This window comes from Crinia signifera, chromosome 3, assembly GCF_055691185.1.
Source record: "Crinia signifera chromosome 3, ASM5569118v1, whole genome shotgun sequence".
Lineage (NCBI taxonomy): Eukaryota > Metazoa > Chordata > Amphibia > Anura > Myobatrachidae > Crinia > Crinia signifera.
The window spans coordinates 10,736,893-10,757,085 of NC_139219.1; the positions used below are offsets into that span (position 1 = coordinate 10,736,893).

At 39.9% G+C, this 20,193-nt stretch overlaps 1 protein-coding gene across 21 annotated transcripts in view; it reads left to right on the plus strand.

The window, feature by feature from the left end:
* The window catches only part of NRXN1 (neurexin 1), a 1,139,759-nt gene that overhangs the window by 385,148 nt on the left and 734,418 nt on the right, over positions 1-20,193 (plus strand). For all 21 annotated transcript variants that reach the window (XM_083175246.1, XM_083175248.1, XM_083175250.1 and 18 more), the window contains one exon: positions 15,343-15,644. In XM_083175246.1, coding sequence (XP_083031372.1) covers positions 15,343-15,644 — 302 coding nt within the window. The remainder of the gene's footprint in view (positions 1-15,342; positions 15,645-20,193) is intronic.

The window sequence follows — 20,193 nt, forward strand, 5'->3', positions numbered from 1 at the left end:
AACGCATCAGCCAATCAGCTGTGTTTGAAATATGACTGTTGGGAGTTGATTGGCTGGTGCGTTATCTCCTTCCACTTTATCTCCAGTTTATCTCTTCACCAGGCTTAATACATCTGCCCCATAATCACCAATGTTTAAATCCAAACAACGAGCAAGTATAGTCCATTTTTTTTTTCATTTTCTATGACAGATCATTAAAATTTATATTTCAGTACTGCACTGCAGAAAAGCTATTGCATACATCCATTCTTATTCTGTATATTTGTAGTATTTTCTTTTCTTCCTTCATATTATTTTGAAATGTTGAAAGATTTACAGTACAAACACTTCGTTCTTTCAGGCATTTAACATATCAAGCAAGTATATTCTTTGATTTATGGATTTTAGCAGGACAGATTTGCATAGATTCGAGTTTATTGCGTGTGCAGATTTATTCAATAAACCGACATATTGTGTGACGGTGCCTTGCGCAGTGCTAAGTGACTCTATTTCACATGACATTGGAAGCCTTCTCTAAATGAAAGCTAACGATTCCACTGATGTTTCCAGCCATGTTGAATATTTCAGGTGTGCTGTTGCTAAGTAACACAATACCACAACTTCAAAGTCTAATGAACCTAAAATTAGCATGACATTCTGTTCTCCTGTAAAGCAGGGCACCGCGGATCTGGCACTGCAGCTGTGTTACCGTGGCATCTGCTAGACCAAAAATCAGACGCATTGTAAACAAAAAAAATCAGACGCATTGTAGCATTATTGTAAACAAAGCTACATGCATTATATAGTAGTAATAATAATAATAACAACAATAATTATAGTAATAGTGACAATAACATAATAATAATAATAATAATAATAATAATAATAATAATAATAATAATAATAATAATAATAATAATAACCATTAAAAAAATAAGTAATTAATTGTAGTGTACAATGCTTATTAAATGACTACCATTAATGATATTCCTTATTCAGTGTTATCGTGCATTATTGGTACAGTATGGGGAACATTTACTGAGATGGGCGTTCTACTAAAGATGGGTGTTGCCTTTAGCAACCAAAGAGATTCTATTTTTTATCTTCTAGAAGGTGCCATATAAATAATAAGTAGCATCTAATTGGTTGCTGTGAGCAACATCCAAACTTCAATAGAATTCCCATCTTAGTAAACAGTGACGTAACTAGAAAATCTGTGTGAAAATCTGTGTGTGTCCTCCCCACCGAAAATTTCGTTGCGCCCCCCCGCCCCACCAAGAAGAGTTAAACCACCCCAACCCTGCCTTACCCCTCCGCTTGCCGCTGCCGTGTCTGTAACTGGGACCAGAAGATCTACCTGCCGGTGGTCCCAGCGATTCTCATGGCTCCTGCTTAGGAAAAATGACCTTCACAAAATGGCGGCCCCTAACAGCAGACTGTTTGTAAGGATGCTAGTGGAGGCCGCCGCCAACTAGGGGCTGAGGTGGAGTTTAGAGTATATAAAAGCACTGGTTCCTGCATGCAAGGCAGGGGCGGATTGGTAAAGGAATCCAGCCCGGGAAAAGTTTTGCCATTGACCTGGGAAGGGGGGGGGGGGGTTTGATAGCGCTACTGACCCAGGGGGGGGGGGCATTGATCTGGGGAGGGGGGGGGTCGTATCACTTCTTATGCAGCTTTGGTACCAGCACCAGCGCTGGCACCATATCCTGAAGCAGTCGCAGGTGACGCGATGACCATAAGCGACCATCTTCAAAGCCGGTTCTGTAAGCAGCTCAGTAGGCGGCGGACCAGGTGGGGAAGCGGCGCCACAGCCAGGGGGTATAGCAGCCAAATGTGGTCTGGCCCGCCGGGAAATGGTTTTTAATAAAGGGAGAAGGGGGAAGGGGGAAAGAAATCTGCACAGGCTGATGCTAGAGGATCCGATTTAGCCCCAAATGAGACAATCTGGTTACATAGATCTCGAAGGGGGTGAAGCCAAAGACACTATATATAATACAAAATAGAGGGGGACAGAAAAGGATTGTCTTCTTTGTTGGAAAATGGTCCGGTTTCCCAGCGGCCCAGTCTGGCCCTGATGCAAGGGAACAGTGCTGAACAGCAGAGGGGTACTGTGTAAGATTGTTTGTTTTGTATGTAAGTTGTCTGATATCCCAATGTATAAAGTGGACTGTTATAAGATTATTTACTTTGCGATTGTCATCTTGAATATATTAGAGGAACACTTAATTACAAACTAATTTGATAAATGTTTCATATATAGGATTTTATGTAGATTTGAGATTAAAAAAAAAAATCCTGCTATAGGGTAGTGGGTCCCAAACTTTTTTGAATCATGCTATCAGAATTGTTTCAGTATCAGAATTGTCCACCAACCCCAAGGCACCCCAGAGCACCTCGGCACACAGTTTGGGAAAAACTAATTCAGACCTGATCTTAGGACAAATTTGTTCTCAAAATGGGCAAAATCATGCTGCACTGCAGGTGGGGCAGATGTAACATGTGCAGAGAGAGTTAGATTTGTGTGAGCTATTTTGTTTCTGTGCAGGGTAAATACTGGCTGCTTTATTTTTACACTGTAATTAAGATTTCAGTTTCAACACTCCCCACCCAAATCTAACTCTCTCTGCACCTGTTACATCTGCCCCACCTGCAGCGCAGCATGGTTTTACCCATGCCCTTGCGATTAAGTCTGAATTAGGCCCATAGTGTCTACATTTCTATGCAATGTTAGGGGTATATGTTTATTTTTCTATACTGGCTGAATTTCTATTCAGAGAACCAATACTGGGCAGATTTATTTTCAACTTTAAAGTTGTTAAAAAATGAGACCTTCTCAGACTGTAGGTCGAGGGATTCTGCCAGACAAATTAGTCTCTGAGCCTAGTTTTCCATTCACTTGTGTACCGCTTTTATCTACATACTAGGTGATTCATCGCGCCCTACGGGCGCTTTTCACACCGTCGTAAGGGGCTGCGCCCCCTTAATTTGTGAACATTTGCATATGAGAAAGATGGTTAGAATTGTATGTAAGATGCCTGTATTGCAACTTGAGTTATAGGTGAAATGTGTTAAATAGAGAGCATATGATGTGGAAGGGGGTGTGTATTGTTTTGTTTAATTAAAAAGCGGTTACAGAGTAAGATATACATTGATAGTGTGGATGGTACAGTGACATTTGTGGGTGTGGGGGGGGGGGCTGTGTGTGCATGTTGTTTAGGTGTGTGTGTGTGCAATAGTATAGTAGGGTGTTTCTGAGTCAGCGGCTCCCCACTGGCGGAGGTCACGACACAGGAAAACAGGAGGCTGGGTAGTGATAGGGGTGTGTGGGAATAAGGGGGACTAAAGAGGAGGGTGGGAGATACTGTGCAGCTTCTGCCAGTGGGTGAGGGTCCAGCATGGCAGTACAGGAGTACAGGATGGTGGCCCTTAGTCAGTGTCTCCTCCTACTGGGTGGGAGTTTGGGTTCATGAGAGCAGGAGGCTGGGCTATGAGGCATAATAGGGGCATGTGGGCAAAACAGCGTCAGCGACTCCCCAGTGGTGGAAGTTACGGTTCAGGAGAGCAGGAAGCTGGGTAGTGATAGAGTATATGGGGGACTAAAGAGGGGCTTAGGGGTGCCGTGAATTGCGGGAGGGGCGCGGGGGGGTGCCGTGAATCAAGGGAGGGAGGGGGCGCAAGTGTCAGCGAATTGCGGGAGTGGGTGGGGGTCCGCAAAGCGTGGGAGGGGGCGTGAATTGCGCGAGGGGGGGTTGCGAATCGCGGGAGGGGGGGTGCGCGGGGGGTCCGTGAATTGCGGGAGGGGGGGGCACGGGGCGCGATGAATCACCTAGTTGGTTATATATTCTTGTAGAAGGATGGTAGGATGTTGCTGTCATTCAGAATGCATTTACATAAACAGTAATAGTAGCAGTAAAAGGTCTGACTTAAAACACCTACAGTAAAACAGAACAGGTGTTATATATTATACAAAGAATTGGTTGATGATGTGTAGGTTGACGTGAACATAGTTGTCACTGGAAAAAAATTGAACAGAAAGTTCAACACATGTAAATGTTGACATAAGTGTGGTACTTCATCGGTGTCCATGTCGACACATGAGAATGAATATGAAAACATTCAAAAAAAGTAAAATAAATCTTTAAAAACTCATGTCAACCTTTTTCATTGTCGACCATAGCCGTGCCAGTGTTTTGCATGTGCCATTTAATCCTGGGGTTGCCGTGAATTGCACACGGGGGTGGGAGGAGGTGAGGGGTGTAGGCGAATCACGTGAGGAGGGGTCGTGGGTGGATGCCGTGAATTGCGGGAGGGGGGGTCGCGGGGGGGTGTGGGTGCTGCGAATCGTGGGAGGGGGGGCGCGGGGGGTTGCAGTGAATCGCGGGAGGGTGGGTCGTGGGGGCGGGGGGTTGCCGCAATGACAGGAGGGGGGGGTCAGGTGTGGGGAATCGCGGTAGGGGGGGTTGTGGGGGGCACCGTGAACCGTGGGAGGGGGGGCCGGGGGGTTGGCGCAAATCGTGGGAGGGGGGGTCGCGAGGTGCCGCGAATCGCAGGAGGGGGGGGTGTCACGGGGTGGGGCCGCGAATCGCGGGAGTCACCGGGGATGCCGCGAATTGCGGGGGGTGTGCTGCAAATCGCGGGAGGGGGGTCGCGGGGGGTGCCGCGAATCACCACAAGAAAAAATCAACACAGAAAGGTCAACACATGTAAATGTTGACATAAGTGTGGCACTTCATTGGTGTCCATGTCGACACATGAGAATGAATATGAAAAATTGAAAAAGTGAAAAAGAAATCTTGTCAACCTTTTTCATTGTCGACCATAGCAATGTCAGTGTTTTGCATGTGCCATTTAATCGTGGGGATGCCGTGAAGGGGGGGGGGGAGAGGTCATTTATGGATTACCATCACCTGTGCTTAAACACCTTTCTTATCAATTACCCTGTTTAAAACAGGTGATGACAATCATAAATTAAGATGGAAGTCCAGAAACAGAGCATTCTGTCACTCCTGGAGAGGGTCATGTTGGGAGGTATGGAGGTGTGGGGCGCTCACCTGGTGTGTTTGGTGAGTAGCTGTGTCTTTGCTGTGTAACATGGAGAGGCAGAGGGTGTCTGGCACTGTCTGTGGGCTCACTGGGCTGGTTCTCTGTCATGTGAGTCAGTCATGTGAGTCAGAGGCTCCACCCAGCGTTATAGCTCCAGACACACTTTGAGTGACAGATGTAGCCAAATATATAAGAGATATAGCCGCATGAAAAGCTGATCTGTACAGCTATGTCCTTACTGGAGCTCAAGAATACTTCAGAATTGACCACTATTCAGCCTGTACATATTAGAATATCTGTAGTTCGATACAGAAAAGGCAAACAAAATACTGGCTCTGTTGTTTATGTATAAAGTTATCCCAGAATGTCAGCAATAAAAATCAAGGACAATAGGATTTGATTGGAGATACCTTAATCACTGCTTATCAGAAAAACAAAGCAAAATGATTGCATTATTTATTTATGTATAGCTAAGTAGTAAAATATAGTAATGCGGATTGCAAAATGTCCAAAATGTTCGGGACCACGAACATTTTGATAAGGGATTTTTGCGGATTTCCAAATATTTTTTTCCCCATACTTAACTGGTCCAATGGTGGTGCCCCGATGATCCGCTGATGTCCATGATGTCCCCAGGTGTCCACAGAGGCCATCGGAATCCTCTTCAGCGGCAATAACAGCAAAGAGGGCTCTGTGTCGCCACCTCCTGACTGGAGGTGGTATTCCAGTATTGTAGTTCTGCTGCACTGGGGTAAACTGCAAATAAACCCCACTTCCTCTAAAATGGCTGACAAACAATGACTCTGAATGTATTTTTTCCCCATATACCTGCCAAGAGAACAATTCCTGAATTATTTCAGCATTTTTTGCATTTGTTAAAGTAAACACTGGCTAACCCCAGGACTAATGTAAATGATGAGTATATATGTATTGTCAAACAGAAATCAGATTCCTATTAAAAGCCTCATTATTCTTTTAGGGTGGATTTTTTTGGGGAGTTCTACTAAAGATGGGATGTTGCTATGGACAACCAGTCAGGTTCTACCTATTATCTTATAGAACTTGCTAAATGAGGTGGTGATTCTGTTTGACTTGCGTCCCGATGTTTTTGTGCAGCTCCCATATGCAAATGGCTTTGGCAACTTGCATGGTTGCTGAGCGATACGCAAGCATCAGGGCAGCCGGGGGTGGACTGCGGGGAGAATGGGGCTTGTCCACCTTTGAGAAACTGCCACGGCCGGCAGGGAAAAGCATTAGGTGCCACTCACCCACTTACCTACCAAAGGATTACCGCTTCAACCAGCCTTGGGACTTTTGCTACACCCTGGAAGGAGGACACTAATTCAATGTGGCCTATTCTCCATTAAGCTGGATTGCTCCCCAACATCAACTGGATGCTGAATATTCCAACAGGAATAAGTGACTCGGAATCCACTGCTGGATGACACTTACCTTGGGGCGACCAGTTTTGGTAAACCTCGGGAGAACACCTTATAGTGTACCTACACTTCACCAATCGTGAATACCACAGGGTCTTACTGTTCATTCCCAAGCCCAATAGGAACAAGCAGTTTATTCTATACTCTGTCCTATACCAGACCTCTATTGTGTGTTTTTTTATATTATTTTAGGGTTGTTTTTAATATGTATTATTAATGCTAATAAATAAATATTTTTGAATTATATTGGTCAAGCGCTGCTTGTTAGGCTTGTGTGTATTACACACGAGCACACGAGGCGGCGGTACTCGGGGGGAGCTCCGGTTGAACGGGATGCGCGTGCGCGCACATCCCCTTCCGGCGGCTGGCAGGGGGCTGGCAGGTGGCGAATCTACCGCCAGCCCCTGCCTGAATGAGAAGGGCTCCATCTGTATTCCTATGGGAACAGTACTGTAAATTCACCACATTAAAATGCTGTTTTCTTGCAAATCTTGTTAGAGACCTTTTATGAATCTACGAGCTTTAGTTACAACCTATGAAAACTGATAATGCTCGACCACGATTTATTACAAGCCCTTTCAGCCCTTTCCAGCTATTAAACAATGTCAAAGGCTTCATTTTCCACTGCAATCTTTAAAGGAAAGCTATGTTTTGTAAAGAGGGCTTCAATGTAATTACCAGCCAAAGGAAAGGCTTAGCTTGAGTGGATAAGTCTCTGATTATGACACAGCAATCACAACACAAGTACTCAAGGGCTATAGCAATTCATGTTTGAAAATATGTGCGCTTCTCATTTTCAGTCCTATATATGCAGTACGTGTATGTATGTATACTGTATGTATGTGTGTGTATATACACACACACACTTTTCCCAACATCCCTGCCATTTCATTAAACCCTCTAAAAAATATGATTTGTCAAACTCACGTAGGCATCTGTCTCGATGATGTCTTCCTCGTTTGAGCTGAATTTTTTCCCGCAAGCCACGTTTTCAGGTTAGGGAACAGGAAGAAGTTGCAGGGAGCCAAGTCGGGCAAATATGGTTGATGCGGCAACAATTCATAGCGGAATTTATGCAATTTGCCCGCAACAATTCCGGATGAGGGAGCTGGTGCATTGCAAAAAAAACCCCTAACCTATGAATGAAGCTGAAATTTGGTATGGAGTCGTAATACCCACTTTCCTCAGCAACGCAAACACAAGTAATTATTGATCCACCCTCGTATATAAATTGCAATGGTTTTTGGCAAAGCCTTAAAGATCATGTAACTTTATTATTTGTCATGAATACATTCCAAAGGCTGTGCATTGCTGTTTCTTTAAAATTAAAAGAGGTGATGTTACCCATAGCAACCAATGAAATTCCATCTATAATATCTCTATTACATTCTAGTAAATCATAGACAAAATCTGATTGGTTGCTATGGGCAACATTGAATAAGCAATAGGCAATGAATAGGTCGACAAACAAAGACAAATATCAACATGCCATTGACCTTAGGTCAACACAAGCAAACGGTTCTACATGCAAAATATAGACACATTAGTTTTCTGTGTCACTGTTGACACATGTCGATCTTTTTCAAGGTCAACTTTTTTGCATGTTGGCCTTTTGGTGTCGACTTATTGATTGTCAACCAAGGCAATGTAGATCTGTCAACCTAATACCATTTCTATGTAACAAACAGCTCAAAATGCCATCTGCAAACTGAAACGTACAGCATTCATATACTGTATTCTGGGTTTTTTTTGGATAATGTTGCAGTACTGGACAAGCGCCCGCTGCTAGCAATAACAGGAATTGTGCGCCTAATTACCTATTCGCTCAGCAGAAATGATTGCGCTTATATTTTCCTCCATCCTAACAGAAAATATGCTGCAGTTGTCAGTGATCATTTTAATTAGCTAGAAGTGTGGGATTTATTTTATTTACTTTTTTTTTACTTTCACATTTTTTTCTATAGCAAGAGGGAATTAAAGAAATAATCTGTCATCATTATCTTCTGCCAGAGAAAATGTGGATGCTGTAGTCTTCTAGAATAGGTCAAATCGGCCAACATAGGTCTTTAAGACATTTCATAACTTTTCATGCGAAAAAATATGCTTCTGTTTTGACAGGGCTTATGTTAACATTAGCATTAATTAGTTGCATAGATCTTATCTTTTACCACATACAATAAGCTTACAGCATAACAGAACAGGAGATTACATACTATTGGACTAGAGATAGCCATCAACATTGATAGTTAGCAATTATTGATGGTTTGCCACTGATAAATGACCAATTAAAAAGATCCAATGATTCTCATCAATGGCAAACAGCAATGTTTTCTTTCAGCCTTAGAAGCAGACAACTTAGCTCCACCCCCAATGTGACCATCAAAGCACCAGCCCCTTCCCTGATTGGCCCACCAAGTTCCAGCTCTAGTGACGGTAGACCCATTTCTAAGTTGGACGCTGAACCTTATCATTTCCAACCTACAAATTGTATTTTTTTTATGCTTGATAGCTTGGGTCAGTTGAATAGGTGCAAATGTATGGATCCAGATTGGTTGGCTGCAGCAGTTGTCCAGCCAGCTGCCAAAGACCAGCGCTCTTCCAAAAAATCAATAGTACTATCATTAGGCATTATATTTGTAAAAGCAGCCCGCCACTCTTCTAGGCAGGGGAAAGGGGTCTTGAGCGAACAGATTAGATGGGGAGGTTTGGTTAAAAATGGGGTATGTATACCTACATGCAATAGTAGGAAACACGTCCTGTGGTATCAACATCCAAATTGGCTGAGCTCCTAAAGTGTTACCATGGAAACTATTGTTTAAAGCAAAGGCATAGAATCTAGCGTGGTGCTGAGTTGGGGGAATTGCTGCCCTTAATATACTAAAGAACGCTGGACTTTTTAGATTATTACACAGTAAAATGTCAGAGCCACTGCTGACCTGATATATGAAATCATTTGATGCCTTGTCAAAAAATTGCCATCAAAGCTTTTAAGGTCAGAAGAGCGGTGGAAGTTATTGTTGCTCAATTAGTCTCGAGCTTAAGACCTTGAAAATAACAGAATTATAGAGGATATCAATATAGTGAGAGGATTTTACAAAGAATATTTAGGTTTGGTAACTTATATGTCATTTTATTTCTAATGTAATAATAAGTGTTTAAAATTCAAGTGGCTTTCATCAAATACAGTATGCTACCAGTGGTATAACTATAAATTTTGCTCCCCCTGCCAAAAAATTTGTGCGCCCCCCCCCCCCCCCCGGAATCCTCTCCAGCGTGTTTCCCCAGCGTGTTTCCCCAGCGTGTGACGTGATGATGTCACACGCATAACGGAGAAGCTGAAGCAGGATAGAGGAAGAGAGACCAGCAGACACTGCTGCTTCTCTTGGCTCCGAGGCATCCCAGGCCACCCTATCATGTCCATCTGCCCGCCCATCCTGTGCACAGTACCCAATAGCCGACTCTGTGTACAGTCAATTGAATCAGTGGAGGGATTTTTCATCTCTGCCATGGCCGCACCCATGCTGCGGCTGACTAGTCTCCGGTGCTCAGCAAGTGGGCAGCGGCAGGCAGCAGCATGTCAGTGCATTGAGCGGGTGCCGACGCCCACACAGACCCCACTGTGGCTTGCTCCCCCAAGTGGCAGCTGGGGCTGCCTTACAGTAGTTACGCCACTGTATGCTACTTTATTTTTGCACAAGTACACAGCAGTATTAATCCAAAGCATAGCATACATATCAAATATTGTGGTATAGAGACAGAATTTGTGTCTTGCCTACAAAAGAATGATGCATTGTTACATAGCGATAAAGTTCCGAGTGGGATTGTGATTCCTTCAGTGGGGTATAGAATTACAGGCTTTTGTAGAATGGTATAACCCAGTTTATATGGATGTCAATACTGTATGTTCTAATAGAAGAAGATTCATTGTTATAGTAGTATCTACAGTATGTTACCTAAAAAATGCTGGGCTTTTTTGTCAGACATCGGGAATGGCTGGTCTGTTGATGTTGAGTATTGTAGATCAGGCAGCACATCTTAGATCAGGAATATTATTATTATTATTATTATTATTATTAATAATAATAATAATATTATTGTGTATTGTTTCACCTATTGATGTGAAAATCCAGCCAGCCACCTATGTATGCCAATCATGGGATGGAGATCGGCGGGATACTGGGATTTAGGCCAATTTTACACAGGATTTCAATCCCAGGATTTCAGGATAGAAAGGCATATGAACATTTCATCCCTTTCAGCAGGGCTGCCTGGAGAACATGGTGTGCAGCTGGGCATTGTGTCCACCGGCTCCCGCCTGCCCTTCCCATTATGTCCGCCTACTCTTCCTGCGGCATCTGCTGAGGGTGCCCGCTCCACCCGTCTGCCCACTGAAGGACTGCTTCTAAGCAGTTTGCAGCATGGAGCCACATCAGGAGGCCAATCCCGGTATCCCAGGAATTTGGGTAATGATTGGTTTTTCAATTCCGAATACCGGGAATAAAAAATGGCCTGGGATAGGCATTATTACAACCAAACAATCAGGGAAGGGAGTAGAACGTAGTTGCACATTGAGGGGCGGGTCTAAGCTTCCCCTTGAATTGAGGCAATAAAAAGTCCTCCTTTGTACCACTGATGGCAGTAAATCATTGTATCTCCGCTATTGCTGTCAAAATCAATGTCTAATGTTGGCAAAACTACTATGGTTGCTAACAATCAACTATGGTTAGCTTGTAACCCATTCAGTGTTGTCGTATTGATGGTATGCTAGTACCCATGTGCAATATAGCTCTCATACGGAAAGAGTTTGTAGCACACAGGATAAATGCATCTGGAATGATATCACACAGTCATTGCGGTAATCATACTGTAAAGCCATCGCCAACGATTTAGAGACATCTATAATTACTGTTATGGTCATCCCTTTAATGAGATATGGTTGGTGCTTCCTTGTATTCTGGCCTGATTTTTTTTTAAAGAAGGTATTCTTAATTCTAGGGATGGGGAGGTTGGGAAGGCGCAGCAAATATCAACCTTGAAATTCTGATGTTGATGGCCTGTTTCTATTTTGTATAGAATTCTCAGCGATTGAAATAAAATAACTATAAGAATAATAGTACATTTTGTATTTTCTTTTCATAACACAAAGACTGTACTGTGCATTTATCAGAAACGTTGGTTACTCTGACAAAAAGCTTAATGGTGTTTTGTGGTAATTGATTATAGGTCATTTTGCCAGTGCGCTGTAGGTAGTAGCCTGGATTGCTTTTAATTCACAGCTGCAGTCAAGTAAATAAAGAACATTATCTGCAATTTCGAATAAGGAAATGTTTTCTTTTTAAAGTACTGTTCTTCAGAGACCATTCAAGAAATCCATTTTTAATGAGACCTCACTGGTTTCACCGTACAATTGGGGTCATGCCGTAGCAACATATATAAAAATAATGAGAAACAAAAAAATTATATATATATTTTTAAAAGAAAGAAGTGGAGACTTGTTACTGATAGAAAGTATGGGGCGATATTAAGAATTCAGAGATTACAGACAATGATTTGACTATGAGCACTGCCAACGGGAAGGTGCATTAAACTGAACTTGTCTTTCGGATACCGGGCTGATCAAATCTTTAACGACATATGAAGCTGCCTCTCCCCAACAGAAGGTACAGACATGCTGAATTGGCTTTTCATTCACTTTCTAAAGGAAAATACCATTAGCTCAGAAGATTTAGCCTTCAATACTTAAAGAAGGCGTGATACATACAAACTGTTAACCTTCTTAAAAGCTTTTTCCAATCTTTCTAAGCCCTGGAGAAGCTGCTTTTACTCAGGCTCGGTCATTCACAGTAAAATGATTCCTTTGACTGGCCTATAATTATAGTGTGCGGTAAGGAGGAATTTCAGACGTAAACCTTTAGACTTGCCAGGGTGATTTTGGTCAAATTAAGCTTGGCCATCCTAATTTTTTAATGAAAAGGTAGCGATGCACCAATGTTTTGGCAGTTCTGCTTAGTGTCAGCGAAAATGATCCGGAGCTAATAGCCATCTTTCCATTATACTGTATAAAATATTTTTATGCCAGTTAATTAATCTACTAAAGGGCTTAATATTTAGGATTAACATATTTAACATAATTCGATAGTGAACAAAGGGGGAAAAAATCATGGCGGACTGTGGAGACTTCTTTATAATTGTACATGCAGTGGTCTAGCCAGCAGGAACAAGTGAATAGCACCATTAAAACAAAACATGTTCCCAGTTCTCGGGGAAGGGGGGGGGGGGGGCTTGGGCTAATCAGCACAGGTACAGCCTGCAGAAGTAGGAGGGGCTATCTGCTACAGTATGAGCACTATATATATATATATATATATATATATATATATATATATATGTGTGTATGTATATATATATATATATATATATATATATATATATATACATATATGTACTCCACAGTGTTGCAGATGCAGGGGGTCAGTGCCCCATTAATGTCATTCTAAGGCACTTGTGGTGAATTAAGTATATGAAAGGAAGGTTCCATGGATTTCCAGCTTCTTCAAAGAGACTATGAGGTGTATAGTCCAGGTGCCCCTTTAATCAACACTTACTTGTGGCAATTGCGCTATTTTATACCAGATTCATTGACTTACTCACTTTCAAGGCCCTGCATGACCATGGCCCAAGGTACCTGCAGCAGCTTCTGATTCCTTACTGTCCTACTCAATTACTATGATTCGTTGAAGAAGGAACGACTAACAGTACCAGAATTTCCCTGAATTCATCTGGGGGTCGAGCTTTCAACTTTGTTGCTCCAACTCTATGGAACTCTCTTACTCGCACAGTGCGAGAAGCTCCGACTGTAGAATCCTTTAAAAATAGACCAAATACGTACCTATTTCCTGATATCTACTGTTAAGCTCGTTTTGTATTTTGAGCTGTAAAGACAATGGTGAAGCACTTTGAGTCCTATTGGGAGAAAAGTACTATATAAATATTATTATTATACATCAATTGACTACAGTGCGCCTTTTTCCTCCATACAGATAGAGGTGCTCTGTCTCGCCCGATATGCGCTGTCCCCCGGCAGCAGCCAGAGTCCAACAGAATGGGGCTCATGCAGCCTTTTCTGTAGGAAGCCCCTGCAGCCGTCCCTGCCCGTCTCGCCCGCTCTCCCTTGCACGCTGCCGACTCCCTGCCTGTCTCCCTTAAGCAGAGACGGGCAGGGAAACACCCTGTTCCCACTCCCCGCCACCTTGCTGATGGGAATGCGCGAGCGAGTGAGCAGTGATTGGGCAGGCTGATGGTTCTACATTGTACCTGTCCCATATACACTGGCAGCATTGTAGTTACTATGATTTCTAGTCCTAGTATTTTTTCCTATATATTTTTCACATCTGTTGTGCAGATCCCAAGGTTCACCCCAGGCCCCACCATTTCTCCATGTACATTCCACTACAGGGTGCTCAATGGAACTCTGCTTGTGACACAACCACACATGCTATGAGCCAAAATGTTTAGGAGTCTGGCTACTACCATTTCCATATTTACACACAATACATGAGCCCATGGTTCATGTGGGCATTATACACTGGTACAGCAATGGTGTATCACTACCATATACTGTACCCATACGCACTGCACCACCATCCATTTCTATACTCTGCACCCTCCACCATATACAGTACTGCCCCCCAATACCCATCCATACAGTGCCCCCTATATACAGAACACCCACTCCTCCATATACTGTTTTCACAATAAACGGCACTCCCCTCTGTAATCTCTCAGGACTCGGAAACAAATACAGATGTAGCCAGGCTCATCATTGCTGCGACAATTGCCACAGGTGACTACCATTGCGATTGGCACAATCCTGTGACCACGCATGAGCATCTAATTTGCTCCCACAGTTTTGGCACTTCAAGCAGCTGCAACCAGAACATCTATATCTATCTGCATATCTCTGAATATTTACATTATTAAACACTAATGATATAAATTGAGGTGAAGTACCACCAGTGTCCACTAGAGGCCACACGATAGACCAAATTACTCCTTAACAGAAAGTGAAATCAAAATGATCTGTTTCAAACTTTCTTGATATGGATAGAGGAAGCTGTGAAGACATCATTTTGAAGAGCTTTTAATTAGTACAGTATATTCATATTTCATGTTTATAAAACTGTACACACAATCCGCTTTATCTGATGACTTACATGGTCAAAGCACTATAGGGTTTGACTGACGCGTTTCTCAGAAAAAAAATCAGCTTCTTCAGAGAGACTCAGCCTTACTTTAACATAATGCGTGTAAAAGTTGTTCCTGATGAATAATGTATTAATATGTGGAAAATGTTGATAACACAGTAAGACCTTTTTAAAATAATTTTTAGATAATAATGATATAATGAGGTTCAGCATATGCACTATGAATTCATTGCACTATATCCCTTTCTTCTAAAGTACAATATATATTCCTTCGCTATGTTCAGATTTATTAACATATGCAAATCTTTTTATTGAAAAAAAAAAAATGGAATACATTGTAAGTGCTTGCTAAGCTGCATGACTCATATTTTGTTTAAATTTTATTTTTAATGAGCTCATGCATAAAAATAATGAGCAGATTGCAACGTGGAGTGATGCAGTAGTTGAAAGTATAGTTCATTCCATTTGTGCGCGGTGATCTATCTATGTGAGATTTGTGTTTGTAGCTGCCTAAACCATTTATACAATTGGCAATGCCTCTAACAGGACTTGTCATTCTTTAAAAAGAATGTTGTTTAAAATCCTTTTTATTCTGAGAAGGCGATGCAATTAAGTGACAAAATTTAACGCACCTGTAATACATTATATTAAATATGCATGTTTTCTTTGTTTTCCAGGAAAAGAAGAATACATTGCCACATTTAAAGGGTCCGAGTATTTCTGCTACGACCTCTCGCAAAACCCTATTCAGAGCAGCAGTGATGAAATTACGTTGTCGTTTAAAACCCTTCAGAGGAACGGACTGATGCTTCACACGGGAAAATCGGCAGATTACGTGAATCTTGCGCTGAAAAATGGAGCCGTCTCGTTGGTCATTAATTTGGGGTCAGGGGCCTTCGAGGCCCTGGTGGAGCCGGTGAATGGAAAATTCAATGACAATAACTGGCATGATGTGAAAGTAACAAGAAATCTGCGTCAGGTAACAGTAAAATGGTTGAAAATATGATTTATTTTATATTCGGTTTAGGAAAAGTAACAATATACAAAGGATTATTTATACTTAGTGTTTTACAAGTTTATTCCGCCAAACTTGAGCAGGGGCAGACCTAGAAAAGATCAAGGGCTAATAAATAATATTGACAGTTAATTCCGATAAAGTAACAGTAACTATGATTATAAACCTGTATATATAGGATTGCAGTTTTGGCTGCCATGTCAGGGTCTCCTTTGTCCATACCTTTGTCTTGTACTTAATACTTCTTTTGTACACTTTAACACATTTTCCAAAAGAATGCGATCATGTGCAAGGTATGTTTCTTCAATGCATACACATGGACGGACAGATAAAGCAGGTGAGAGCAATATAAAAACATACTGTTTTTGTCTTTGGCAAAAAAATAGGTAAAATTTGCTACTTAAATGACAAATTTGAGCACATATGTTTTTTTTTATATGTTTTGTAAAATTAAATTCCATTAAATGTTGCAATGTTATTATTTTAGCATTTTTCTTTCATGTTTCTTCTCTTTTGGGGTCTAGTGATCATTATTTAATATGTACAGAAGCTGTTGGAAATTTAAATTTTCCTCTTGCTTTTGTATAAATTACATTTAATTGGTATTCAATATAAAGGTAATGCAGGATTGTCATCGATATTTAATATGGTTTGAGTCCTGATCTGTCCCACGGTCCCCATATACTATACTAGAATGGGACCTAAATTCAACAAGCTCCGAAAATACAACATTTCTGGAGCTTGACTCTAGGAACCTTCAAGATCCTCAGTTGGAAAGAGGTCCTCTACCACTGATTGTCTCCTTCCACTGGACATCACACTTGTGTCAACCCAAGTTTAGGCACGCATGGTAGCACTGCCTATCTAGACTCGATAGTGCTAAGCTTCACCATTACTAAAGCGGGGACTTCAGATCTGTTGGTTCCACATCTGTTTCAGATCTGTTGGTTCCACATTAGGGACAGTTGAATTGCTCTGGCACTGGCAACGAGTTAGACATGTAATCATCTGTGGCCATCCTTGGTAGTTTCAGGTTTGCATTATAATTTATTTGTATTTATTTATTTATTTACAGTTTCTTATATAGCGCACCAGATTATTCTGCGCTTTACAATAGTAGACAGTGATAAAACAAACTGGGTATCAACAGACAGACTTGGAGATAGGAGGGCCCTGCTGCAAGCTTGCAATATATACTGTAGATATCATATTTGCCAAGGTATTAACAAATTATTTTAATCAGTGGGGGGGAGTTGTATAATTAGCACATTGAAGGGGAGGAGCATGAGAGCAAACAATAAATTTGAATTTAATTGCAACATTCAATTATATTTAAATTTACACAACATGTTAAAAAATATTAGTTGATGATAATTTACGGAACGCTTGCAATGAAATGTAATAAAATGTTGAAAACAAAGAATACTATTATTCAATTATCATTTCAATTATTTAAGCTATTTTAATTGCTCTTATTTTAAATGAATAAATTGAGTAATACATTTCCGTGAAGGCACATATAGTTTAAAATAAAAATGCAACATATTATAACTATTACACTAATACAGAAAACACATATGACATACCAATTTTCACTACTAAAATGATATATTATAAGGCATTATAAAGTAGTTGTAAATAGGCAAATGCTTAATTAGTTTTTTTTAGTACATCTAAAAGTATAAATAGTATACTGGGTATTAAACACTTCAAATATGCCGGATGTACTGTACAACAGCTACAGCATAATATTACTATTTTTTTCTTGTATTTTTCAGTTTTCCACTGCCTAAGTAAATATTCTAAAATTAAATAAATTAAATAAATTATGATACTTTAGATACAAATACATAATAAAATAACCTTAAGGAGATTTGTTTTGTTGCTAAATTAAAAGAAATCAATTAATTTGAAGTGCATAAATGTCCAGGCTAAATTAATTTATATCAGAGCACATTTTTAAATTGTATATTTGAATAATATAGCCTAATTATGCATTAATCATGAACAAATTAAACCTTTTCATTGTATTCTATTCTGTGTAATGATATTATTACTGTGTAGTTTTATTTTACAGTTATCAAAACTGTGCAATGATACATTTTGAATAACTATGGTTTTGATTTATCCTTAGTAATTATTTAATATACTTTCTTTTCATGTGATCGGATTTACATGTTAATCATATATTTGATTTGTTTCAAGTACAGTAACTAACACAAATTTTAGCCACTAACAAAGTTTCACTGTTCATAAAACTCTAAACAAAGATAACGTAAATGAAAAAGTGGATTTTATTTTAGGTTCTATTATTCAACCCTTTGAGTGCCAAGCGAATTTGTCAAAAATTTACCTTAAGTAGAATATATAATATTTTTTACACAACATTTTTTATTTGAATTTATATAACAAATGTGAGCGACGCTCACAGAGATGTTGGCACTCAAATGGTTAAAGAAAAAAAAGACATGCACATAGTCATCTCTTTAAAAAATAATAACCCCAAAAGAATATACACATACCATTTTTTTTTTGCCTAGTGATATATAAAATAAAATGAAAATTACATTCAGTAATTCCCCAGATGTCAGCAGGATGCCATTTTCTCCTCTGTTATCATTGCTGGCATCAGATGGATCGATATTTTAGCAGTACACCCTGCCTGCCTGCTTAGGTTCTCTACTAGTCCCATTGGTTTTGATAATTCATGAACGATGCAAGTCATCCCTTTCCTTACACAAAGTAAAAGAGCAGTATTGGACCCTGCTGTGAAGGAAAGATCATTATACATAGCGCTCCATTTCTTTTGTACAAACACTAGTAAGAAACTGGATTTTATATATAATTTGTGCAGTATATTTATCACAATTTAGTTTAAAGTTTTCTTTAACCGAATCATTGATGTTGAAAATAATCTTCGTAGTTTAGTGTTATTTTTTTTCTAAAACAAAATGTACGATATGCTTACATAAATAAAAGATGAGCCAACAAGGCAGATTTCATTAAGCAGAAATATGAATATGCAGACATATATATTCCAACGCTTAATGAAATTTGCTTTTATATGTTTCCGTACCTAAATTGATTAGGCTTGATGGCTCATATTTCAGTTTTATATAGAATAGTTTGTTGCTATATTCCGTTTTCATACATTTATAAATATTTTTGTGGCTACAGAACCAGGGTAGCCATTTTCTTTTCTAAAGCAACATGTTAATGGAATAGGTCAGGAAGAATGTATCTAGTCCAAAAAAAACCACCAGTCTGAGAGGCCTGGCTAAAATAAATAATACACACATTAAAAAGATAAAATTAGATACTTGAGTATCTCCCAAAAAATCCAAGAAGTCAAAAAACAGAACTATAGAATAAGGGATGGTCCTATCAAAAACATATATTGTATTATAAAGTATACATTATTTATTGACAAAGAAAACTGTTATGTAGTGTACAGCGCACACACACATATCTTGGTAAAAATTAAGCGTTATGAATTATTCAGTAACAACTGTGTTCCTGGGGTGAACCAATTATATTGTGTTCTCCTTATTTCCTATATTGAAACTGGAAGCAGGACTCACGCAGTGGTTAAACCTTTATTACATTATCTACAAAAAAGGAGGTAACAGTTAAATATTACAAATCAAACTGCATTTAATATATTTTTTTGTAACTGATTCCATCTACATATTCTTAACAGTGCCAAAATGGTATTTTACGTGGCAGGCCAGTAAATGCCCACTTTCTAGATTTGCCTTTGCTCATGCGGTCAGATATAATAATAGAAACATAATTAATATAATAACGACACTAAAGCGTAAATATTAAGTAGAACCTACTTGGTGCATGTTTAACAAGGCAGTTGCAGAAACCCATTCAACTCATTTTCTGTGTCAGGTTCTTCTTTGCTTTATTTCATTGCAGTAATCTGTGACTCCAAAAGCCCATCAGTATGGCCGAAAGACGTTTTGGAGTTGAGGAGGATTCCTTGAGAGCTGTAAATTCAGTAGTAGGGGATTCAAAACTAATTTCTGAATTTGTCCAAAAAAAAAAAAATGAAATGAAAGATAGAAAAATAAATCCATTCTGAAAATATTGTTGAGGAAGCAGCCACTTCCATTCCTTTAGCCATTTTTAATGTCTGTCAGATGTATTCAGCTTAAAGACCCCAACAAAAATAAAAACCGGGGGGAGGGGTGTCGACCATGTGTCCGTTTTTGTTCAGTACAGAGCTGATAAGTTATGAAATATATTTGCAGGACAAATAATATTGTGGTCGCCTTGTGGAGGCCTAATTGTTTAGTCTGCTTTTTTTCTTGTAAAATTTTTTTGGCCTTTTTTTCTATGTTACTAACATGCTTAATAACTAACATGTCACTCATGGAATGTGTCATTCTACTAACCGTTACCTGAATCAAAAAATGTACTAACATGGTAGTGACCATCTTATTTTTTTAAGTAACAATCGTTATTATGTTCACAGTTTTTAATTTCCTTTCTCCCCCCTTCTCCA